Genomic DNA, 21213 nt, shown 5'->3' on the forward strand with positions numbered 1-21213 from the left:
TGTGTGTAAGGAGTTGTAAGTACTTTTGAGTGTTGCTATGATTAGGCCATGCTAATTATCATCACTTCAGTGTTCCCCAGCGTCCAGGACTCCCCCGTACCTAGGTCTACGGGATTAACTCCCACGAAGTCTGGAGTTTCCGGCTCGCCAAGCCATTCTTCTGGAGCGACTCGGTAATTGACCGGACCTGAATATACCCACGGACCCATCGGGAAGCCGTCCTCAACTGCCACTCTGCACCCAGACCCAGCCACTAGTAATGGATGCCGCGTTCGCAGCGTCATGAGCCACGGACTCCGATGCTTCACCCACGGCACCGTGGAGACACTCCGCATTCTCTCCACGAGGAGGCCGGTATTGGAGCCGGAAATGCCGGTCGCATACCCCCCGGGCATAGGGCAATTCAGTGGGTGGTGTGTCTAGCTATGCACACTCACCGGGGGGTTTTCCCGCACAGAAGCCCTGGGATCGACATCTTTTGCCTAAATAATGTTCTGGTACCGTCCAAGGATCTCGAATCAGTCATCATTTCTCGGCTGCCCCCAAAATCCGTTCATCTACCTCTCTCCCCAGTCAGTACCTGGTATCCTCCAACAACACATCCCACTCCATCATTCTTTTATGTATAGGAGGACTTGAAAGTACTGGTCCGGTACCTGTGTAAAAAAGTTTTTTTTATTCTCAAAGGGCGACGACCATGACATCCTTCGAGATGCAACCGACATCATCTCGGCGAGTCGAAGAGGTTGACGATGCCCCCGCCACCAAGGCCGACATCGACCTCGTCGAGAGTACCGGCGATGGCCGGGCTGCCACCTACTCCGAGTCAGTGGCTGCTCGTCTCCCAAAGGCCCATCAGGAATACCTGTTGGAACGGCATGGGACACTAGACCTCGATCCTATCCCCGGAATGGACCCCGTTGATCCTTACAACTGGCCCGACTGGAAGGTAAGCGTTTCAAAGACGTGAGAACGATTTGTATGGAAAACTGATGCACGTCATGCAGAAAATGGCCAATCTCATCCTTGTGGCGTTCCACGCTTGCATGGGTACTTTTACAGCTGCCGGTATCATCCCTGCCTATGCCAATATGGCCGAGGAACTGGGAATCAACATGCAACAGGTTAGCTACTTGACTTCGCTGCAGATTGCCATTCTTGGAGGTGCTCCTCTATTCTGGAAGCCCTTGTCCAACCGCTTCGGCCGCCGGCCAATTTTCCTTTTGTCTCTGATTTGCAGTCTGGTGTGCAACATTGGCTGTGCCAAGAGCACCACCTATGCATCAGTAGCGGCCTGTCGGGCTTTGGTTGCTTTTTTCATTTCCCCTGCATCTGCCATTGGCAGTGCTGTGGTCATGGAGACCACTTTCAAGAAGGATCGTGCCCGTTACATGGGTATCTGGACCCTGATGATTACCCTGGGGGTGCCCATCGGGCCGTTCATCTTTGGATTCGTCACCTACCGGGTGGGTTATCACTGGATCTACTGGATCCTAGCCATGGTAAGTTTGTTCCCTCAAAGGGAAAAAAAAAAGCAAGCCGAGTGCTGACGATTTGGGGGGACAGATCAATGGAGTTCAGTTCATCCTGTACCTGTTCCTCGGCCCCGAAACCCGCTACGTTGGCAGTAAGGTGGATCCCCAGCGTTCCAGTTTCAAGACCCAGTACCTGAGTATCCGACGTATTGATCCCACGCCAATGAGCTGGTACGAGTTCGTGCGGCCTCTGACCATGGTCCGGCATCCATCCATTATGATCCCTGCATGCGCGTACGCAATGGTTTTCCTGTTTGGAAGTATCCTAGCGACCGTTGAGGTGCCACAGCTGCTGCAACTCAAGTTCGGACTGAACGCCGAGCAGCTGGGTCTGCAGTTCCTGGGTGTGATCATCGGCTCCGTGATTGGCGAGCAGATGGGTGGTGTCCTGTCCGATTTGTGGATGAGCCGCCGTGCGCGCCGGATCGATCACAAGCCGGACCCCGAGTTCCGGCTGTGGCTGAGTTACATTGGCTTCGCACTGACCATCATCGGTGCCATTGTCTTCCTAGTCTGCACGCAGACGTCGCCCGCAGGTCACTGGAGCGTCGCCCCCATCATTGGTACGGCTATTGGTGCCGTTGGTAACCAGATCGTCACGACCGTGATGATAACATACGCCGTTGACTGCTTTCCGCAGGAGGCTGCCAGCATTGGCGTGTTCATCACCTTTGTGCGACAGATTTGGGGTTTCATCGGCCCATTCTGGTGAGTGTCCCTCTTCCAACTCTTCTTGTGTTCGACTGCTAATCATTTTGTGATAGGTTCGCACCTATGTTTGAGACTGTTGGTATTGCGCCCAGCGCTGGTGTGGCGTCCGCTCTCATCGTCGTCGTCAGCGTCATTCCCACCATCTTCCTGCACTGGCGCGGCAAGATTTGGCGTCGGGACGAGGAAGAGTGAAGGGGCATCACAGGTGTCATTCCCTTCAGAAAGTATTTCTCCGATGAAAGTTTTGTTTTCTTAAACGGTCTGTTCGGATGATAGAAGGCTCGGTGCATAGATTCGGGCTGGGAGGTATGGAGGAGACTCGACAGGGTGTCGGGCTGTACATAGAGTGATACACTAGCATGGCAATGCACATGAAGTATTAGCAATGAACATATGAATCAGGACTTTTGAAACAGCAATGTAGAGCAAACAATTGGAAGAACAAATCCTGGCCGTAGGGTCTATCATGTATAGACACAAGCTTTGAGGGCTCAATTCAAGTCAACCCAGGGGAAAAAGGAGAAACAAGAGAAGAAATTAAGGTAATAGAAAATGAAAAGAAGGAGTACTAATGCATTATTATTGCTGCCCGCCCAGACTATAAAGAAACACTACCCCTGACGACTTTTGAAAAAACTTTCAGCCGGACCGGGCTATGTCGGTGTCCAGTCCCGAGACTATACCGTAGCGTCGACATCGGCGTCCCTCACCCAGCCTGCCAAGCCACGAGGCCCACGCGCAGACTATGTATTATTGCCGAGGTCTTAGCCCGTATACTACTGATTTCTGGGCATGGATTTGGATGGCATTGTTTACGAGTTGAGCGTTTATTTGTTAGTCGCCTGGCATAATTAGTATGCTTCAGTGGCACTCGGGATGCCGAGATATATCGCCGATTTTTACTTCGGGCCATTTTGAGCCTTTTGTATGCTGCAACAGTGGGAAATTCATACAATTGATAAAACATACAAGGTTTAGACGTTTGTTACGCTATACTAACTTTTAAGCGTACACTGACTGTAAGGTTTCAAGCTTCGGACTTCTAAACTGGCGGAAAAGATCTATTCCGCCAAGGAAAACGTTATACCCGCTCACGCGCTGTGATTGGAGGATATTTTGTAGCATTCCAGACGGCTCTCATCTTCAAAGACGCCATAATAGCTTTCTTGGGGGAAATAACGCGGTTGCCGATGGGAGATTCGTAAATATGACAGAAATATGTGGATATCGCTTGCTTCTACTGTATAGGTTCAATCTGCACTTCCGTAGGAATACCAGGCCCGCGCAAGGGATACTATTTTGAATACCGCCAACCACGCTTGCGCATAGAGGTCTTAGTTTTGTCCTTGTAGTCTATCTTATCATCATCTTTTCTCGGGCGCATGGATATGTACAGAGCCGACGTCTCGCAGCATTTTATTTTCCATCAATTTCGTTACTGGTGCTCGATCTTGTTGATGAGCGTTCCAACGTGAGGAAGCAACTCGACAGCGAACTCATCACCGGCCTTGATGAATTCTTTGGGGTTCTTGGCGGCGCCAACACCCGGTGGGGTGCCCGTCAGGATGATGGTGCCAGCAGGAAGGGTGGTACCCTGGCTGAGGAAGCTGATTAGTTGCGGGACAGAGAAGATCAGGTCGCTGTTCACAGAAAGTTAGCTCTTGGATCTTTCAAATTGTAGTTGTGGATAACGGGCACATACGTCAGATCGCAGTCCTGCATCACACGGCCACTCTTAAGGCCACGGATGTGGAACTTGCTTGTTTCCGGGACGAGGGCAGCAGACACTAGGACAGGGCCAATGGGGCAAGAGCCATCAAAGCCCTTGGAGAACGACCACTGGCTCTGGTTCATCTGCGAGGTGCGGCTAGAGACATCGTTGGCAGCCGTGTAACCAAGAACGTAGTCCAGAGCCTCGGATTCCGGCACGTCCTTGGCATCGCGACCGATGACGATCACCATCTCGGACTCATAATCACCGGTGTTATCCTTCTGGGTGATCTTGGGCAGCACCGTCGGGGCTGGCCAGGGATCCGCCAGCGCAGCGGAGGGCTTCATGAACAGCGTGGGAACATCCGGGAGATCGAGGGACATCTCCTTGGCGTGTGAAACGTACTATCGACTATCAGCAGTGTTTTTCGACCATTCAACGAATTCCTTACGTTCAATCCAATGCACCGGATCGAGCCGACCTCGCTCTGCGCCAGCGGGGACAGGACGCGCGCAATCGTCTCCGTGGCATCTGTCACCTGTCCCGGGTTCAGGACTGAGCTGCCAGAGAATGGGCGCACGGCGACATCCTTCCCGTTGTAAAGGGCCAGTCCCACGTCCAGCTGCGAGTCGACGGGCTCGCCGATCAGAACCTTGGAGGGGTTCGACTTGGGCACGAAGCGCACCAGGCCTGGACAACATCAGCATTGACCCATTTAATCATGGAAGGATAGTAGATACGCGAAAAGGTAGATGCGATCTTGGACATGGTGAGAGAGGTGACAGTGAGGAATGAGTCCCGCAAATGTTTGCGGACCGCGCAGTTAATTATTGTATGGCGGAGTATGTCTAACCCGGCTTTTCCTCTCCCCACGTTGACGATGTGGGGCAGAGTGGCCAACTCCAACACAGTAATAAAAGACAAAGATCCCCCCCATCGCCATTCGGAGTCTCATCACCGCAATCATGTCTGCTCCCAAGGGTCCCTTCCGTCTCGTCACCGTCAATACCGCCCCCGAGCGCGCCAAGCGCCTCATCGGCCGCCTCGTCGACGCCCTTAAGGACCGCTACACCATCATTCACGTCGACAATTGCGAGAGTAGGTGGTCTCCTAACAATTGAAAAAAAAACTCCGGAAACTGACTCTCTATCTAGAGATCGACGAGGTCGAGCCTAAGGTCAAGGAGCACATGCCCGACGTTCTGGTAAGTAAAACTTTTTTTTCGTGTCATATCGGCTTATCCGAGATACCCATTGGGAATTCCATGAAGCTGACGCCCAGCTGCAGTTCAGCGCCTCCATGTGGACTGCCGAGGAAGCCAAACAGATCCACGATACTGCTCGGTCGATCAAGCCCGACATCAAGCTGCACGCCATTCCTACGGGTCTACAGGTCGAGCGCGGCCCGGACGCCATTGTCGAGTACCTTTGCGAGAAGGTGCCGGCGCTGCTGGACAGCTGAAGGAGTCTAACGGGAGGCTCGGAGCGCGTGGAGAATGTATAGAATTCATATGTTTTGCCCCATAATGCTCAATAGATGTTTGATGATGTTTTAAATTCTTCATACCTTCTGAGAAACTTCCGCCAGGTTCTTTAATACCCGTCTTTGCCAGGCACGACCTCATAGCATGGCCCGCCTCTACCAAACATCGCCTGCAGATCCTCAATTACCACATTCGGCACTTCCCACGTAGCAAAATGACCGCCTCGAGCATGTTCACTCTGTCTTACAACCGGGCCTAGCGCAGCAGCCCAGATGGTAGGGACAATCGAGATCTCACGCGGGAGATGGGCAACTCCAAGCTTGACGTGCGGGATGTATTCCCTAAGCGGGTCATAGGAGATTCCTTTTGGAGATTGCGGACGCCGTGCTTCATAGTATATGCGAACACTCGCGGCAGGGCCAGCGACCGAAAACCAGTAGATAGAAGTCCAGGTTAGGATCTCATCGTCTGTCCACGGATACGAGTCTGTCCAGTCGTGAAGCTTCTCATATATCCAGGCCAACAGCGCGACGGGACTGTCAGCCAGTGCAATGCCGATGGTCTGCGGTTTGGTGCTTTGCAGCATGTTGTATCCGTACCCTTCTCGGTCGAACCATGCGGACCGCGCGCGGCCGTCTTTCTCGCGGCTGGTATAGGGTTGCAGGGCATGTCGCAGTGCCAGCAGTGGAGTACGGCTCCATTGGGGTGGCTTGGACATGACCATGTTGACGTGCGAGGCTTTGCAGTACTCCGGATACAGGAGGCCCACGGCTCTTGTTACCCAAAATCCCCAATCACCTCCTTGGGTTACTAGCAGAATACAGATTAGTGAGGGGATATCTGAATGACCGAATCAACCTACCATACTGCGTGTAGCCGAGTTTGAGCATGAGCTTGTGCACAGTCTCGGCGTACTGCGCTAGTCCGAACCCGCGACGAGTCACTCCAGAGGAGAAACCAAAATTCGGCAATGAGGGAGCGACGACGTGGAACGCGGGATGCTGATCATCTCCCTTCAATGAGGGGAGCAGTTTTGACACCTCAATGAAAGAGCCCGGCCCTAGAAACTCCAAGTTAAGCCATTGCCTCATGAACATAGTCGCTAGCCATACTTACACCCATGACTAAATAGTAGCGGAATCGCATTTTTCACCGGACTCACCTGATGAACGACTGTGACGCAACTTGTTAGTATCCCGTTCGCGATCAGGCTTGGAGTGGGGCATGGATACTCACAGTGGATATCCAGAACACCAAATCCATCCACTTCGATGGGGAGATTGTACTGAGGCAGCTCATTGAGCTTTGCCTCTGCTTTCCGCCAGTCGAATCCATCTTTCCAATAAGTTGCCAGCCTCTGCACTTCCTCGGCTGGGGCTCCAAAGTCCCAAGGATCCTGGTCCGGTGACTCGATCTGTGTTGGGAATCTTGCTAGTGATAGACGCTGCTTGAGGTCATCCAGACTGTTTCCCGGGACTGAAATTTTGTATGGCTGTGGCTTGTCGGGCATGGTGGTTGTGATTGTTTTGGTGTTTCTCAGAAATACAAAGAATGCGGGGGAGTGAAGATAAGACACGCAATGAGATTATCAAGCAATGCCAAACTTAATTACATGATGCCCAGTCTCGGCCTACTTTTATGTAGGGGCCAAAGATTGTCTAGATTCAAGAAAATTCAAAGCCTGGGCAAAGGCATTTGTAATCATATTGCCGGCATATAGGCATTTACCAAGTCATGAGCATTTGTGATTATAATGCCGATATATAGGCATTTGCCAAGTCAAGAACAGACTACATAGTAGACGAAACATGTCGAGCTGGATGATAGATAATTGACTGAGATGCAGGACGAACAAGTTTGAAATGGAGCATTTGATAGGCTTGTTTAGTTTCCAAGCGAAGACATGAATATTTTGAGTGGTTAGAGACAGCTCTGTGCAAACCGGGAAGTTTATAGAATTGCCCAGCGCCATAAAAATACATCCCCTCCAGAAAGAACTATATTGACTTTATTTTCGAAACAAATAACTCTACTTTTCTTCCTTCCTCTAGCAGATCATCGCCTGTAGCCCATACAATCTGGGCCTCATTGATAACAATGCTTAGTCATCTCGGCCAGCTTTCCCGACAAAAAGACACGAAGAGCTTGATCAAACGTCAGGAACTGCTCAACGTCATGGTATTTATCCGAACAGCAGCACGAAGTGTACCAGGCATTCGCGCCTTCTCAACCGGTCGGATTCTGCGCCATGAGCTCTCCTACCAGGTCTGGGGCCCGGAAAACGAGCAAGCCGTTCGGGATCCCATCCTATTTCTCCACGGGCTGTTTGGCTCCAAGCAGAACAACCGAAGTATCGGCAAGTATGCATGTCAATGATCTTTTCTTATACGTTAAGAAATCTAATGTTTTCAAGAGCATTGGCTCGCGATCTAAACTGCCGGATCTTTACATTGGTCTGTTGTCAACTGCCCCCCTTTCAGGTCTGGATAGATGGCTGATGGACTGAACCAGGATCTACGTAACCATGGCCATTCTTTCCATTCTCAGGAACACAATTATAGTGTCATGGCTGAAGACGTGCAAGAGTTCATGCAGCAGCAGAAGCTTGAGAAATGTGTGTTGATCGGTCACTCCATGTACGCCTTTCCTTACCCAGACTACCTAAGAGGCACTGTCAGACTGGATTGTTTTCCCTGTTGAAATGCACTAATATTTAAACAGGGGCGCTAAAGCCGCTATGGCGGTGGCACTTCGCTCCCCAGAGCGCGTGTCCGCTTTGATCCCCGTCGACAACGCCCCGGTCAACGCGGCGTTGAAGAGCGATTTCGGCAAGTACATTCAGGGAATGCAGCAGATTGAGGAGGCGAAAGTCTCCAAACAGTCCGATGCAGATAAAATCCTGCAGGAATATGAAGAGGTGAGATGAGATTGTGCTTGCTTTCGGAGACTGGACTCGAACTGACAATTCGATCAGTCCCTTCCAATCCGCTATTTCCTTCTGACCAACCTCGTCCGCTCAGAAGAGGATCGTACTATGAAATTCCGCGTGCCGCTCTCAGTGCTGGGCCGCTCGCTGGACGACATGGCGGATTTCCCATACTCCGACTCGGACAACGTTCAGTACAAGGGCCCGACACTGTTTGTCCGGGGTACCAAGTCTCAATATGTGTCAGGTAAGACCGTTCCTGCGATCAAAAAGTTCTTCCCGAATGCGCAAATAGCAGACGTGGACGCGGGGCACTGGCTTATTTCCGAGAAACCGGAGGAGTTCCGACAAGGTAAAGTTTTTTCATTTTCTATACCCCGCACTTTTTGTCGCTGACGCGTTGGATATAGCTGTGGTCAAGTTCTTGGGATCTTCGTGAACCTCGATGGTGAAATGCGTGGCACCCAAATGTACAGTCAAGCATGATAGAACAATAGATTACCACATTTTGATATACTAGCGATAAATTTTCACCTATAAAGCCGAGGCCCAGAGTCGGCGGGTTAAAGCACTATTCTACACTGAATGTACCGTTTGTCCCTGAATTGGGTTCAAGTGAAGCGGCATCTAGTGTTGAGTGGGGGATCCGATCTCCCGCACTTAATTCCGTCTAATCTAGACTACTCAACTCTTCGTTCAGAATTGGGATTCACTTCATTTGGGCGTTTGCTCTTGTGGCGCCTGAAGCGTGGGGTAAATGAATTCCAGGGAACTGGATGCGAGAAGCTTTTGCTTATACTCGAGAAGGAAAGGAAGTCCTAGCACTACATAATTGATCATACCCTGACGCCGGAACCGAGCACGGATCCGATGGTGCCTAGCGTTGTCTTTCTTCCCGGAACGCTTAGTGCTAGCTTCCCCGCATAAGTGTTGTTTCTCCAGACCAGACCTAAAAGAGCTTTAAAAGAGCAAGTCGGATCCGATGCTTATGGGGTGGCTGCTGCTACTGGCTAGCGGTCCTCCCTGTGGTGCTCTCCTGAGCACATACCTCGTCAAGCTCGCTTCGCATTGTTAACGCTGATGGAAAGTAAGCAAACCAAGAAGATGGATATATTGCCAGCACATCTCCATATTCCTGGGTAATATTTTGTATGTCGTCTGTGTGACCGACTTTTCTCCTCAAACCAGATATCCCAGCACCGCATAGTCGCTTGCAAAGCTAAATATGTCGGCTCAGAAGGAGTGCACCGAAAGTGTTGATCCCGTGAAGGGATGCACTGACGATCTCGACCTTTTATCTAGCAGGGAGAAGCAAATAATGAGACGAATCGACCTGCGCCTCGTCGCAGCGACAGCCTTGGGATACTCCGTGAACCTAATGGACAGAGGCAATGTCGGCATGGCAGCCATTGCAGGGTAAGTAGAGGACATCCTTAAGGAGCATAGAGGCTAAAAAATCGGGAAGGATGCTCAAGGACCTCGACTTTGTGGGATATCGCTACGTAAGATGTTCTTCCCGCTGGAAAAACGCAAATTGTCTAATTTGTTGGCGCCTTGTGATTAGTCTCTGATAGTCCTGATGTTCTTCGTTACCTACGTGATATTCCAGCCACCGGCCACAGTGTTGATCCGAAAAATCGGTCCCCCGTACTTTCTGTCGGCAATTATTTTCTCCTGGGGGATTCTCATGCTTGTGAGTCCGCCTTCAAGCTCTTCTACCGTACGAGTCGCTCACTTGATATGCAGGGCATGGGATTCGCCAAGTCTTGGAGTCAGGTTTTGGCAATCCGGGTTCTCCTAGGAGTATTTGCCGCTGGATATTTCCCTGGATGCATGTATTTGCTCTCCTGCTGGTACCGTCGTTGTAAGTTCTCTGAAATATATCCAGATTACGGTTTCTGTATACTAAACCGTTGATCGTCTGAAAACAACAGACGAGGTACAAAAACGGTTTTCGGTTTTCTACGGCGTTGGCTGCGTGGCGTCGGCTTTGGCAGGGATCCTCGCCTACGGGCTGATGCAGATGGATGGTGCTCATGGAATTGCGGGCTGGCGCTGGATCTTGATTCTGGAGGGAGTTGTACGTTGCTCCGCCCGCATTTTCTAAAAAACAGAACTAACTTTGCCAGATAACTGTGGGCTTGAGTGTTCTCTGTTATCTCCTGATCGTGGATTTCCCGGACCGGGCCTCGCGCAACTGGAAATTCCTTACTGAAGAAGAGTGCGCCTTTGTCATCCGCCGGATTAACCGTGACCGTCTTGATGCGGAGGCGGAGGAGTTTACATTGAAGCGGTTTCTCAGGCCAGCGTTGGATATCAAGATATGGGCGTATGCAGTGATGTTTGGGTAAGTTCCAGGTAACCAGCTATTATACTGGAGGAACCCTTGCTAAATGATGATAATAGTTGCTTAACCATCAACACCTACGCTATGGCTTATTTTCTTCCCATCATCCTGTCCGATGGAATGGGGTTTGGCGTGGGAGAATCCCAGTGCCTCACAGCGCCTCCATGGGTCTTCGCGGCGCTGGTGATGTACGCAACAGCTTGGGTCGGCGATAAGATCCAAAGACGAGTGCCAATTCTGCTCTTCAATGTCTGTCTGTCGATTATCGGTCTGCCTATGATGGGATTCCTGGAAAGCAATGCCGCCAGATATGTGGGCGTATTCTTGACTGTCGCGGGAGCAAATGCAAACGTACCCGCCTGCATGGCATGGCAAGCGAATAATATCCGAGGCCAGTGGACGCGCGCATTCTCCAGTGCTACGTTGATTGGCTTCGACGGTATTGGGGGTATTATTGCCAGTTTAGTTTTCGAGAAGGATGCGCCTCAGTACAGGCCGGGCGTGTTCACTGCACTTGGGTAAGTGCCTCCCTCTTCGAGTAGATTCTTTTTCAAGCTAATCTGAGTATAGAGCTAATATTGTGCTTCTTCTCATTGTCGTGTCTCTGACCTTGTGGTATCGACATTGCAATAAGCAAGCAGATCGCGGAGAGCGCATCATTGCCGGGGTTGAGGGATTTCGCTATACAATCTGACGGATAGTTGACATGTATTACTGAATCTATTGCTTTTTTTTTGGCTACATCAACACACTAGCTTATAACATAACATTCAACCTAAGCTTACAACTGTCCATCTTCATCATGCTGCCTGCTCCACATTTTCAATCTGCGCGGTCGCATTCTTTTCCTTCATGGCCGAGTCCATCTGATCATGACGCGGCATGTTTCTGGAAACACGAACTGTGTCGAAAATACTTTTGCTGTTCAAGAAGATCCGATCCACCTCCTCAAGATGACGACCATTGGTTTCAGGCCAGAAGAAATAGACACCTAGAAGAGTCATTTGTTAGAACACTGATATGGTAAGTTTTTGACAGGGAGCTCACTTGGAAGAATCAAAAAGAGATTGATGCACGCAAAGATAATGTAGTACTTGTATCCCAAGGAGTCGAATCCGGTCGGAGTGATCTCAGCCACGAGAAAGTTGAATAACCATGCGGTGCCCGTAGAGATAGCTGTGATGGGAACGCGGGCACTCAGGGGCGCGATCTCCGAGGCGTATAGGAACGTCAACCCGAGAAATCCGATGGGGAAAAACAGGGAGAACATAAAGATGAAAGCTCCGGCTGTCCCAGAAGCAGCACGGTTGGTGATCTGCGACGATGTCCCGGCTATGATTGCCATACAGGCGCCCATACCCGCTGCAGAGAACATCATCAACTTGCGGCGGCCCAAACGATCGACGGTTAGCACTCCGATAGGTGAGCAGATTGTCTGCCATGTAAACACAGCGGCGCCCAGAATTCTTGAGACGCTGCTAGAGAAGCCGAGGCCTTGCTCAAAGACGGTTGCTTGGTAGAATGCCAAAGCATTGATGCCGGACATCTGTTGAAACATTTGTCCCGCAGCAGCCAGAAACGTGCGATGGAAGAGGCGCGAGGGTCCGTTGGTAAAGATGTCTCGGAATCTGCCCTCGCCAGCAATTTCCAACGATTCTTTGATTTCGGCCACATCCACATTGACGAGTTCCGAGTCCACTGCTGTGTCGGACAGGGCTGCCAGGACCTCCCGGGCCTCTTCTTCACGGCCCTTCTGTAGTAGCCAGCGAGGGGATTCGGGCAATTGCGGAGTCATGATCAGCACAAAAATCGACCACAAGCCCGACAATGCGAGAGGGAAACGCCAGGAGACACTGCCAGTGGTGTGGGACATGCCGACATTCACCCACGCGGCGATGGCGAGCCCCATACTGATAAACAACGTTTCGAGAACCACAGTCGAACCTCGATGATCAGCTCTCGAACACTCGGACTGCCAGTTCGGTGCGGTAGCAGTGAGGGCTCCGAAGCCGATACCAGACACCAACCGACCCACGATGAGCTGGGCCAGAGAGAATGACGACGATTGCAGAAGCGCTCCGACAATATTAATAGCTGCCCCAAGCATGATGGTTCGCCTTCTTCCCAAGGGATCGCCGATCTTGAGACAGGCCAAGGATCCAAAGAAACAGCCCAGTGTATACAAAGCGACCACGGTGCCCTGGATCTTCGAATTCTCAGCCTTCACCGCGCCAGTTGTGGTTTCCGTATTGATACGAGGAAACGTCTCCGTCCACGAGGGCAAGCTCAGAAGACCACCTGCCACGCCATTGTTGTAACCGAATCTAATAGTCCATCGGTCAGGAGGAATCCAAACGCGCGAAGAAAGGGTAGGGTGTTCTCACAGGACGTATGCTGGTAAAATCACGCCCCAGATCAACGCCGCCCGGAGAGATTTGCCTCGAAAACCAAGAAATGGTGCCATGATCGGGGGGTGATGGGATGAATGAATCAAGAGTCGCTCGGCCACGGGTACAAGGATAAAGACCAAGTCTTAAGTATTCTTCCGGAGCTGGATCGCTCTTGTTGAACAAAATCTATATCGGGCAAAGATCGGCTCGGGATTCGTGCGCGGGGAGTTTAGGAGACAATACACCCCATTTCTACCGTAGATTCGGGGTAGTACGACTATGCCGACCCATTTTACCTACGAGCTCCAACAGGATTATGAAGCGGATGATGGGGAAGGCGACCAATGAACAGCAGAGTAGAGCAAGTAATGTTGAGCACTCGGACCAAGAGTCTCCGTGGAGACCCCGCAAAATACCAAAGCGGGAATGGGGCCGGGTTTAGCCCGGGGTAAACTTTTCGGGGGAAGCTTGGTTGGGCTGATTGGGGCCTAAACCGGAAAGCTAAACGAAAATCCGGCAAAAAATTCTGGTGCCGGAGGGGTTATGATTGTTTTGGGGCGGCATGAGCCGCAACACAAGGAGGTTAATTATGTGCATTGACTATTTGTACAGAAATTCTAACAATAATGTATCAGGGACGACCAATCAAGTCATCGGGGAGATTAGGGCGCATGCGTTGAGCAGCTACTAGCTCTGAATAACACCCTCAAGCTTACGTCGCTTTCGGCCGTTCTTCTTCTGTTTCTGCGACATTGATTCTTCCATAGAAGACGACGGGGCTGGGGAGAGGTTGTTGATTTGGGAAGATGGGGCGGAATGCGGCTGGTCCTCAGTGGGTTCTCCAGGGCGCTTATTCTTGTTCTTCTTTTTCTTCTTCTGCTTCAAAGCCTCCGCTGGGCTGTTCTCGGACGTCGCAGCGACGTTGCTCGAACCCGTGTCTTCTTGAGAGACGTGGCGGCTGTTGTTCTGGGAATCTTGACTCGGCAAAAGTGGTTTTGCAGGCGGAGGCTTGGGCAACGCATTTCGGGGCACGTTACTCTGAGCCGGCACAGACTCCTTGCCTTTGTCGTTGATATTCTTCAAGGCCTGCTTGATCTTTGCGAGTTCTCGGTCAACATAAGTGATCTCCACATACGGCAGCGAATTCAGACGGTCCGTTGTGCGATTCACGAGGCCGGAAACTTGCTGGATGTCGTTTCCAAAGTCACTAGTGCTCTTTTGCAGGTCATCAACCTTTCCCAGAAGGTCGGCAGTCTCTGACCTGGACTTTTCCAATGCCTCAACCTGTTTTTGGGTAACCTCAAAATCAGTCTTGAGAGTTTCGAAAGCCGGAACAATAGAGTTGGTCTGTTTATGCAGATCTGCTTCCGTCTTGGCCGCCTTTTCGTCGAGCTCAGCAAGAGCGCCCACAAGGGACTGATGTTGATTCTGAAGTTTGTTGATCTCCTGAAGCGCCCGAATGTGCTCTTTCAGTTTCCCTTGTGTAACCTCGGCAACCTGATTTGAGAGCTGGCTCAGTTGGGTCGGGAGCTGCTCCAGAGACAGCAGTCGAGTGTTCAATGCTTCTGGCTGCAGCTGATCCACCTTTCCCTTGATTTCCTTGAGCGTAGGAATCTCCCTAGCTAAAGACTCCCGCAGAGCGTCCACCTGCCCCCGCACTTCGCCAATAGAAGGGTACAGCTCCTCCATGGCGTGAACCATGCTTTTGACAACGCTCTCAGTGGTGAGACTGTTGTACCGCAGTTCCAGGGACCGAGTACTACTATACAGTGTCTCAAGAGTGTCCTTGGACTCCGACATAGTCTGCTCGAGAGCGGAGAATTTTTTAATTTTGGGCACCACCTGTTCCTGGACATATCGAAAGAACGGCATATAGTGGCTATCTCGAAGCGTGTGTAGGTCACCGGAAAAACGTTTCATGGCTGTGCCCAGTTCCTGAACCTTCTGGTCCATGCCCCAGAAGTCTGCTGGATTGACTGCAGGTCTATTCTCAAGCCGGTCTAGACGCTGGCGTTGTTCCAACGCCTCGGCATTGATTTGACCATGCACACTTTCCATCCGGGAGACTTGCTCACCCAGCTTGCGCGAGACCAAATCCTCCAGTTTCTCCATATCATGCTCTTGGAGATTCTTTGTGACTTCGGAAACTTGAATTGCTTGAGAGTTGAACTTCTCTTCCATCTCCCTGACCCGGGATTTCAAGGGGGAAAATTGTTGAGTGAGATGTTCTGAGGCCCATGACGAGGATAAGGCGCCGGGAGGAGGGTTGCTCTTGAGCTCTTCCAGTTGGAGAGCAAACCCAGACATCTTGTCCTCTATCATGCCCATGACGGCAGGGTCGACTTCACTATTTGTGTGTGTTGAGCCAGTTCCAGTTGGTTCTTGACGGAGCTGAACTTCATTCATCGTAGATTCCAGACCTTTGATTTGCCCTTCCAGTGCTGCGATCTTCCCTTCAAATTTTGGCACGTTTAACAGGTTGACTTTGGCGCGCATGAGACGGCTGTTCTGTTCATTCAACGACCGCTCAAAACGATCGACCCACTCCTGAAAGTCATCCTGAGTGACAGCCTTGGTGTCGCTAGAGCTTAATTGCTGCGTCGGAGCAGCCTTGAGTAGCTTAATCTCAGACTCTAGCTTTGCTAGTCTCGCATCACTCTCGGAAGGAGCATTTGCTTGCGTCCATTTGGCTACGAGGTTCTCTTCCAGTTGCTGATACAGGGATTGTTGCTTATTGAGTTCCATGTCAATCCGTGCCAACTCGGAAACCTGCACCTCTTTGCTTTGCTGGTAGTATTCGATAGTTGACGAAAAATTTGAGTTGCTCAGTGCCTGCTGCAGATACCTCTCAGTATAGGCGAGTTCCTTCGTCACATTGTCCCTGTCTGTCTTGATTTGGTTCAATTTGATCGCGATTTGGATCATATCTGATGTGTTTCGAATAAAGGTGTCGTTCGTGGCACTCGACCTCTCGGCAGGACCCGTTTGAAGGGCAGGGACAACGACATTGTTGAGTTCAGGACGTGGAGAAGAAGCAGCTGAGTCGATTAGATCTTGGACTGCGCGCTGTGTTGCATTTGAGTTTGCAGAGGTGTCAACCACTAGTCGATTTCGGCGGATTGCAAGTCGAGGATCTCTGGAAGTAGTGTGTTGGGGAGCAGAGGGGGAAATAGGTGTCGAAGCCGGGGAATTAGAGCTTGAGATACCAGCCTTCGTCGTTTCGGTCATCGTTCCAGGCTCGGAGAATGAATCGCGAGATGTTCATGATACTCGCAAAGATGTAGCGAAACACTCTCGTCCCACAGCCCCAAAGTGCAGGGTTTCCCGGTAGCGACAGAGTTTCAGACAGTCATCGAGGTGTATCAGGGAAGGATTCAGAAGCCGCTTGTATGGGCCCAGTCGAGCTCGACAAAGGCGTGAGTGAGTGACGCATGTGACTTTTGAAATCGTATCAGAGACCGTGTCGATCAAGAAACATGGCGAGTCAAGGTAGGGAGACAGGAAAGTTTGGTGGAATGAGAAGAGAGAGTAGGGGAGTGAAAAAAAGGAGAGGGAGTAAAGAAAATGAAATCAATGAAACGCGGATTAACGCGGACTGGGGAAAGGGACTATGTATTCTGCCGGGCGGTGAACCAGCCGCTTTCTTTCGCCCTGCGCTACTTGCTGTTTTGACCTTTCTTCTCTTCCCCCCAAACACTCCCTTCGTGAGAGCTCCATCTTGCTCTGGAAGATCACAATGGCTGCAGTAAGTGCCGACAATGGATATATTGCCGTGAGATTGCTGACTTTATCCAGCCAATTTCCACCGTCGCGGAGAGCAAGGAGCTCCGCGGTCTGAACCTCATCGCCGCCCACTCACATATCAGAGGTCTCGGTGTCGATCTCGACTCCCTACAGCCTCGGGCATCCTCTCAGGGCCTCGTCGGCCAGGAGAAGGCGCGCAAGGCCGCCGCCGTGATCCTGCAGATGGTGAAGGAAGGCAAAATCGCCGGGCGCGCAGTTTTGATCGCAGGGCCCCCCAGCACCGGCAAAACAGCCATCGCAATGGGCATGGCACAATCGCTAGGATCGGATGTGCCGTTTACCATGCTTGCCTCCTCGGAAATCTTCTCAATGGAGATGTCGAAGACTGAGGCTCTCACCCAAGCATTCCGGAAATCGATCGGCGTGCGAATCAAAGAAGAGAGCGAGATCATCGAGGGTGAAGTGGTGGAGATTCAGATTGACCGCAGCGTGACTGGGGTATGTCAACTTTCGTTCTGCGCGACGGGCAAATCTTCGGAGACTGACTAGTACAGGGCAACAAACAAGGAAAGCTCACAATCAAGACCACCGATATGGAAACGATTTACGATATGGGAACCAAGATGATCGACTCAATGACTAAGGAGCGGGTGATGGCGGGAGACGTGATCTCGATTGACAAGTCCTCGGGCAAGATCACCAAGCTCGGTCGATCGTACGCTCGCTCGCGAGACTACGACGCGATGGGCGCCGATACCAAGTTCGTCCAATGCCCCGAGGGCGAGTTGCAGGTTCGCAAGGAGATCGTCCACACTGTCAGCCTCCACGAGATCGACGTGATCAATTCCCGGTCACAAGGCTTTTTGGCTCTGTTCTCCGGCGACACCGGCGAGATTCGCAGCGAGGTCCGGGATCAGATCAACACCAAGGTGGCAGAGTGGAAGGAAGAAGGCAAGGCCGAGATCATTCCCGGTGTCTTGTTTATCGATGAGGTGCACATGCTCGACATTGAGTGTTTCTCCTACGTCAACCGCGCTCTGGAGGCTGAACTGGCGCCCATCGTCATCATGGCCAGCAACCGGGGCCAGGCGCGGATCCGCGGCACCACCTACACCTCGCCTCACGGGTTACCGCTTGACTTTTTGGACCGGGTTGTGATTGTGAGCACGCAGCCGTACTCGGCCGATGAGATCCGTCAGATCCTGGCCATCCGGGCCCAGGAGGAGGAAATCGACGTGTCGCCCGACGCTCTGGCGCTCCTGACCAAGATCGGCGAAGAGTCGAACCTCCGCTACGCCAGCAACATCATCACCACGTCGCACCTCCTCAGCCAGAAGCGTAGGGCCAAGGAGGTCAGCGTCGACGACGTCCAACGTAGCTTCCGGTTGTTCTACGACCCGGGGCGCAGCGTCAAGTTCATCAGTGACTATGAGCAGCGGTTTATTGGCGACCAAGGGGCCGTGACGTTCTCGGCGGCCACCAACGGGGATGCGATGGAGCTTTCGTAATATTAGACGCATCTTGTGGAGAATCTTCGGGTTGGATTGACAAAAACTGTTGTTTCTTTTTTTCCTTGCTTTTCTTGTTCCACATCACACGATGTATGATAGGACTACTGGCGCTTGATTTTGGTTTGTGGGCTCAATTCACTCAATTCCTGTGTTTAACGATCATTAAATATTCTTATCTGTGCTGACTGCCCTTGTAGCGCCGTGGAGCACCTCAATCGATTAATCTAACCATATCAGGGATTAGTTCCTCTCACCCTCGACTTCCTTGTCATCATTCCACTCCCGACCTCCAACAGACGACCATGGACGACTACAGCACCAAGGAGGCAGTGCTCCAACTGGGCATTCTAGATCCCATAGTGGCAGAGGTACGGATGAGTCTGCTTTTCTTGAGCGCACCTTTTTAACAAGTGAAATAGATCCTCAAAGCCTCACCAATCACCCCAATCGACTATGACACCGTCACAGTTGAGCAGATGCGACAAGGCCTGGATGTATTCGAGCAGACAAGCTACGACGCCTGCCCGACGCATGGGACGCAGGAGTCGACAATGACCATCCCCATGCGCGACGGGTATGAAAGCGAGCTCCGCGTGATCCAGCCTCCCTCCCGACCAGCCTCAGGCACTCCACTTGTGGTGCTATTGTACGGCGGCGGGTTTTTCCTAGGCACGACCTTGCAGTTCGTTCCCTGGGGCCGAGCCGTAGCAGCTCTGCACGGTGCCACGGTAGTTCTGCCCTCGTATCGTCTGGCGCCGGAGCACAAATTCCCGATTGGCGCTCACGACGTCTCCGACACGATGAAGTGGCTCGCCGCGAATGCGACCTCGTTGGGAGCCGACCTCTCCCAGGGCTTCGTGCTGGCCGGCGGGTCTGCAGGCGGAAACTTGGCTATTGTTGCGGCGCACCGCGCAGTCAAGGAACAGCTGTCGCCGCCATTGACGGGACTGTTTGCCTGTTTGCCTGTCTGCATGAGTGAGCACAATGTGCCAGAGAAGTACAAGCACCTGTGGCTTTCGCGAGAACAGAATGCTCTCGGCCCGAACTGCACGCTCAAGGATATTGAGGTCCAAGGGCAACTGCTGGAGCAGGACGAGCTGTCGGAGGATTGGTCGCCATTCAATTCCGATGCCTCGTTTGCAGCGATGCCACCAACGTATGTCCAGGTGTGCGGCAAGGATACATTGCGAGATGATGGGTTGATATATGAAAAGGTGCTGAGGGACCATGGAGTCCGGACCAAACTGGATGTGTATCCGGGCATGCCGCATGGCTTTTTCATGGCCTGGGCACAACTGACACAATCGCTCAAGGCGAACGTCGATGCCATTGCAGGCATTGGTTGGCTATTGGGGAAGGACGTGGATAGGAATGAGGTTGAGCGAGTATGGAATCTAAAGAAGCCGATATACAAATAGATGTTTTTTTGTTTGTTTATTAGAGCCAATTATACAAAATCAACGGTGGCACTCCATGGCCCCGTGTCCCCAACTCTGTGGAACTCAACGCCTTCGCCGAAGTAGCCTGCACTCGTCCACGACTGCATCATGGCGCTATCGTAGGGCCCATGAGCATCGCCGCCGTCGCGTGCATCAGCCCAGCGGTACTCCCACATCGCGGGTGCTTGCTGTGCTTCATCCCCGGCTACTGCTGAAGGAGAATCAACCCATTCTTCACCCGTCTCGTTGCGGTATTGCCGGGTCAGAAGCTCGCGCTCGGTGTCGTAGATATCCGCTTGGCCTCTGCTCATCAAGATGTCGGCGGCACCGGTGATATCATCGATGGCCTTTTTCCGAGCGGCCGCGTTTGGATCTTCATCTGTCATTTCGACGTCTTCGGTGCCACCATTGGCAGGTTTCCTCTTCTTCTTGGCCTGCCATTTCGGCTTCCGGGGTAGACCTTTGCCGAGTCGAGCCAGTGACTCCAATATTGTCTCGCCACGCTCGAGATGAGTGATGATTGTCTTCAAAATTTCGGATGTCAACAAGCTGTCGTCCATACGGTCTTTCTCCTTCCGTTCTGCCTCGCGTTTTTCGGCCGCCTCTTTGGCCTTGCGGATTTCCTTATTCGACACCCCCTCCATCCATGAATCGTAGACGGCATCAGGGTCTGCTGCTTTGCGCACAAAGTTTCCCGTTTCGTCGAACCGGCCCTCTTCCTGCTCCGAGCGCATATTGAACGCATCCAGTAGAGGCGCATGTTTCTTCTTCGCGCCGGCCCCAAGCTCCTTGTCAATCTCCTCGTCGACTTGTGCGCGTTCATCCTCTCCCACTTCACTTTCACTGTCCCCTTCTTCCTCGTCAATCTCATCCGCACCTTTGCTCAAATCGGCATGTAATGCGCCGCCGCCCTTCGAGGATGCGACCTGTCCCTCAATCTCGTCATCTCGCAGAAAGCGAACCGACTTCTTGTTTTTGCGCAATGCTTCGTCGGCGTCAATCTCCTCTGCGCCAAAATCTTCTTGTAGCTCCGCAAACATGTCATCATCGTCTGCGTCGTGTTTGGCCCGGCTGCGCTTGGCTTTTTCCTCGATCCGCGCCGAAAAGCCCTCATTCTCGCTGTCGGAATCGTAGCCGTCGAGGTTGATCGCTTTTCGACGCACTTGCTGGCCACGGCGACCGATCTCGTCGGCGTCTAGTGTGGGGTCGTCGTCGAGCGCGTCGGGTGCTAGCGCCGAGGGATTGCGAAGATCGAAGCGTGGTTTCTTGCTCCCTGATGGGCCGTCCTCTTCGTCGCCATGGTGAGAGCGTGTGAAATCCTCCCCTGCCCGCTTGGGGCGCGGAAGTGAGCTTGCCATGGCTGGGGGGAGTGAGGGATGTGTTGTAGCAATAAGAAAGTCCGACAGTGTTCTGCAT

At 52.0% G+C, this 21213-nt stretch overlaps 11 protein-coding genes across 11 annotated transcripts; 6 read left to right on the forward strand and 5 right to left on the reverse strand.

Annotated features, from left to right (window-relative positions):
- Positions 1-697: 697 nt before the first annotated feature.
- Positions 698-2438, forward strand: PFLUO_LOCUS184 (uncharacterized protein; the record flags this gene model as incomplete). Its single annotated transcript, XM_073778922.1, has 4 exons — positions 698-949; positions 1008-1502; positions 1567-2243; positions 2300-2438. The coding sequence occupies 4 exons, from the start codon at positions 698-700 to the stop codon at positions 2436-2438; spliced, it is 1563 nt and encodes a 520-aa protein (XP_073634282.1).
- A 1243-nt stretch (positions 2439-3681) lies between these two features.
- On the reverse strand, positions 3682-4725 carry PFLUO_LOCUS185 (uncharacterized protein; the record flags this gene model as incomplete). Its single annotated transcript, XM_073778933.1, has 4 exons — positions 3682-3886; positions 3949-4361; positions 4409-4647; positions 4698-4725. 4 exons carry the CDS (start codon positions 4723-4725, stop codon positions 3682-3684), a joined length of 885 nt encoding a protein of 294 aa, XP_073634283.1.
- Positions 4726-4922: 197 nt separating this feature from the next.
- Positions 4923-5418, forward strand: PFLUO_LOCUS186 (uncharacterized protein; the record flags this gene model as incomplete). The annotated part of the gene is made up of 3 exons (XM_073778944.1): positions 4923-5055; positions 5112-5161; positions 5245-5418. 3 exons carry the CDS (start codon positions 4923-4925, stop codon positions 5416-5418), a joined length of 357 nt encoding a protein of 118 aa, XP_073634284.1.
- Positions 5419-5549: 131 nt separating this feature from the next.
- On the reverse strand, positions 5550-6950 carry PFLUO_LOCUS187 (uncharacterized protein; the record flags this gene model as incomplete). The annotated part of the gene is made up of 4 exons (XM_073778955.1): positions 5550-6250; positions 6303-6500; positions 6557-6613; positions 6677-6950. 4 exons carry the CDS (start codon positions 6948-6950, stop codon positions 5550-5552), a joined length of 1230 nt encoding a protein of 409 aa, XP_073634285.1.
- Positions 6951-7537: 587 nt separating this feature from the next.
- Positions 7538-8805, forward strand: PFLUO_LOCUS188 (uncharacterized protein; the record flags this gene model as incomplete). The annotated part of the gene is made up of 5 exons (XM_073778966.1): positions 7538-7800; positions 8002-8076; positions 8162-8357; positions 8415-8718; positions 8777-8805. The coding sequence occupies 5 exons, from the start codon at positions 7538-7540 to the stop codon at positions 8803-8805; spliced, it is 867 nt and encodes a 288-aa protein (XP_073634286.1).
- Positions 8806-10053: 1248 nt separating this feature from the next.
- Positions 10054-11407, forward strand: PFLUO_LOCUS189 (uncharacterized protein; the record flags this gene model as incomplete). The annotated part of the gene is made up of 6 exons (XM_073778977.1): positions 10054-10059; positions 10113-10230; positions 10301-10446; positions 10496-10713; positions 10773-11231; positions 11284-11407. 6 exons carry the CDS (start codon positions 10054-10056, stop codon positions 11405-11407), a joined length of 1071 nt encoding a protein of 356 aa, XP_073634287.1.
- A 106-nt stretch (positions 11408-11513) lies between these two features.
- PFLUO_LOCUS190 (uncharacterized protein) lies at positions 11514-13177 on the reverse strand (the record flags this gene model as incomplete). Its single annotated transcript, XM_073778988.1, has 3 exons — positions 11514-11704; positions 11761-13037; positions 13098-13177. 3 exons carry the CDS (start codon positions 13175-13177, stop codon positions 11514-11516), a joined length of 1548 nt encoding a protein of 515 aa, XP_073634288.1.
- Positions 13178-13790: 613 nt separating this feature from the next.
- Positions 13791-16331, reverse strand: PFLUO_LOCUS191 (uncharacterized protein; the record flags this gene model as incomplete). The annotated part of the gene is made up of 1 exon (XM_073779000.1): positions 13791-16331. One exon carries the CDS (start codon positions 16329-16331, stop codon positions 13791-13793), a length of 2541 nt encoding a protein of 846 aa, XP_073634289.1.
- Positions 16332-16839: 508 nt separating this feature from the next.
- On the forward strand, positions 16840-18355 carry PFLUO_LOCUS192 (RuvB-like protein 2; the record flags this gene model as incomplete). The annotated part of the gene is made up of 3 exons (XM_073779011.1): positions 16840-16848; positions 16899-17345; positions 17402-18355. The coding sequence occupies 3 exons, from the start codon at positions 16840-16842 to the stop codon at positions 18353-18355; spliced, it is 1410 nt and encodes a 469-aa protein (XP_073634290.1).
- Positions 18356-18660: 305 nt separating this feature from the next.
- On the forward strand, positions 18661-19776 carry PFLUO_LOCUS193 (uncharacterized protein; the record flags this gene model as incomplete). The annotated part of the gene is made up of 2 exons (XM_073779022.1): positions 18661-18726; positions 18778-19776. The coding sequence occupies 2 exons, from the start codon at positions 18661-18663 to the stop codon at positions 19774-19776; spliced, it is 1065 nt and encodes a 354-aa protein (XP_073634291.1).
- Positions 19777-19805: 29 nt separating this feature from the next.
- Positions 19806-21155, reverse strand: PFLUO_LOCUS194 (uncharacterized protein; the record flags this gene model as incomplete). The annotated part of the gene is made up of 1 exon (XM_073779033.1): positions 19806-21155. The coding sequence occupies one exon, from the start codon at positions 21153-21155 to the stop codon at positions 19806-19808; it is 1350 nt and encodes a 449-aa protein (XP_073634292.1).
- Positions 21156-21213: the final 58 nt, after the last annotated feature.

Source organism: Penicillium psychrofluorescens (genome assembly GCF_964197705.1).
Source record: "Penicillium psychrofluorescens genome assembly, chromosome: 1".
NCBI lineage: Eukaryota > Fungi > Ascomycota > Eurotiomycetes > Eurotiales > Aspergillaceae > Penicillium > Penicillium psychrofluorescens.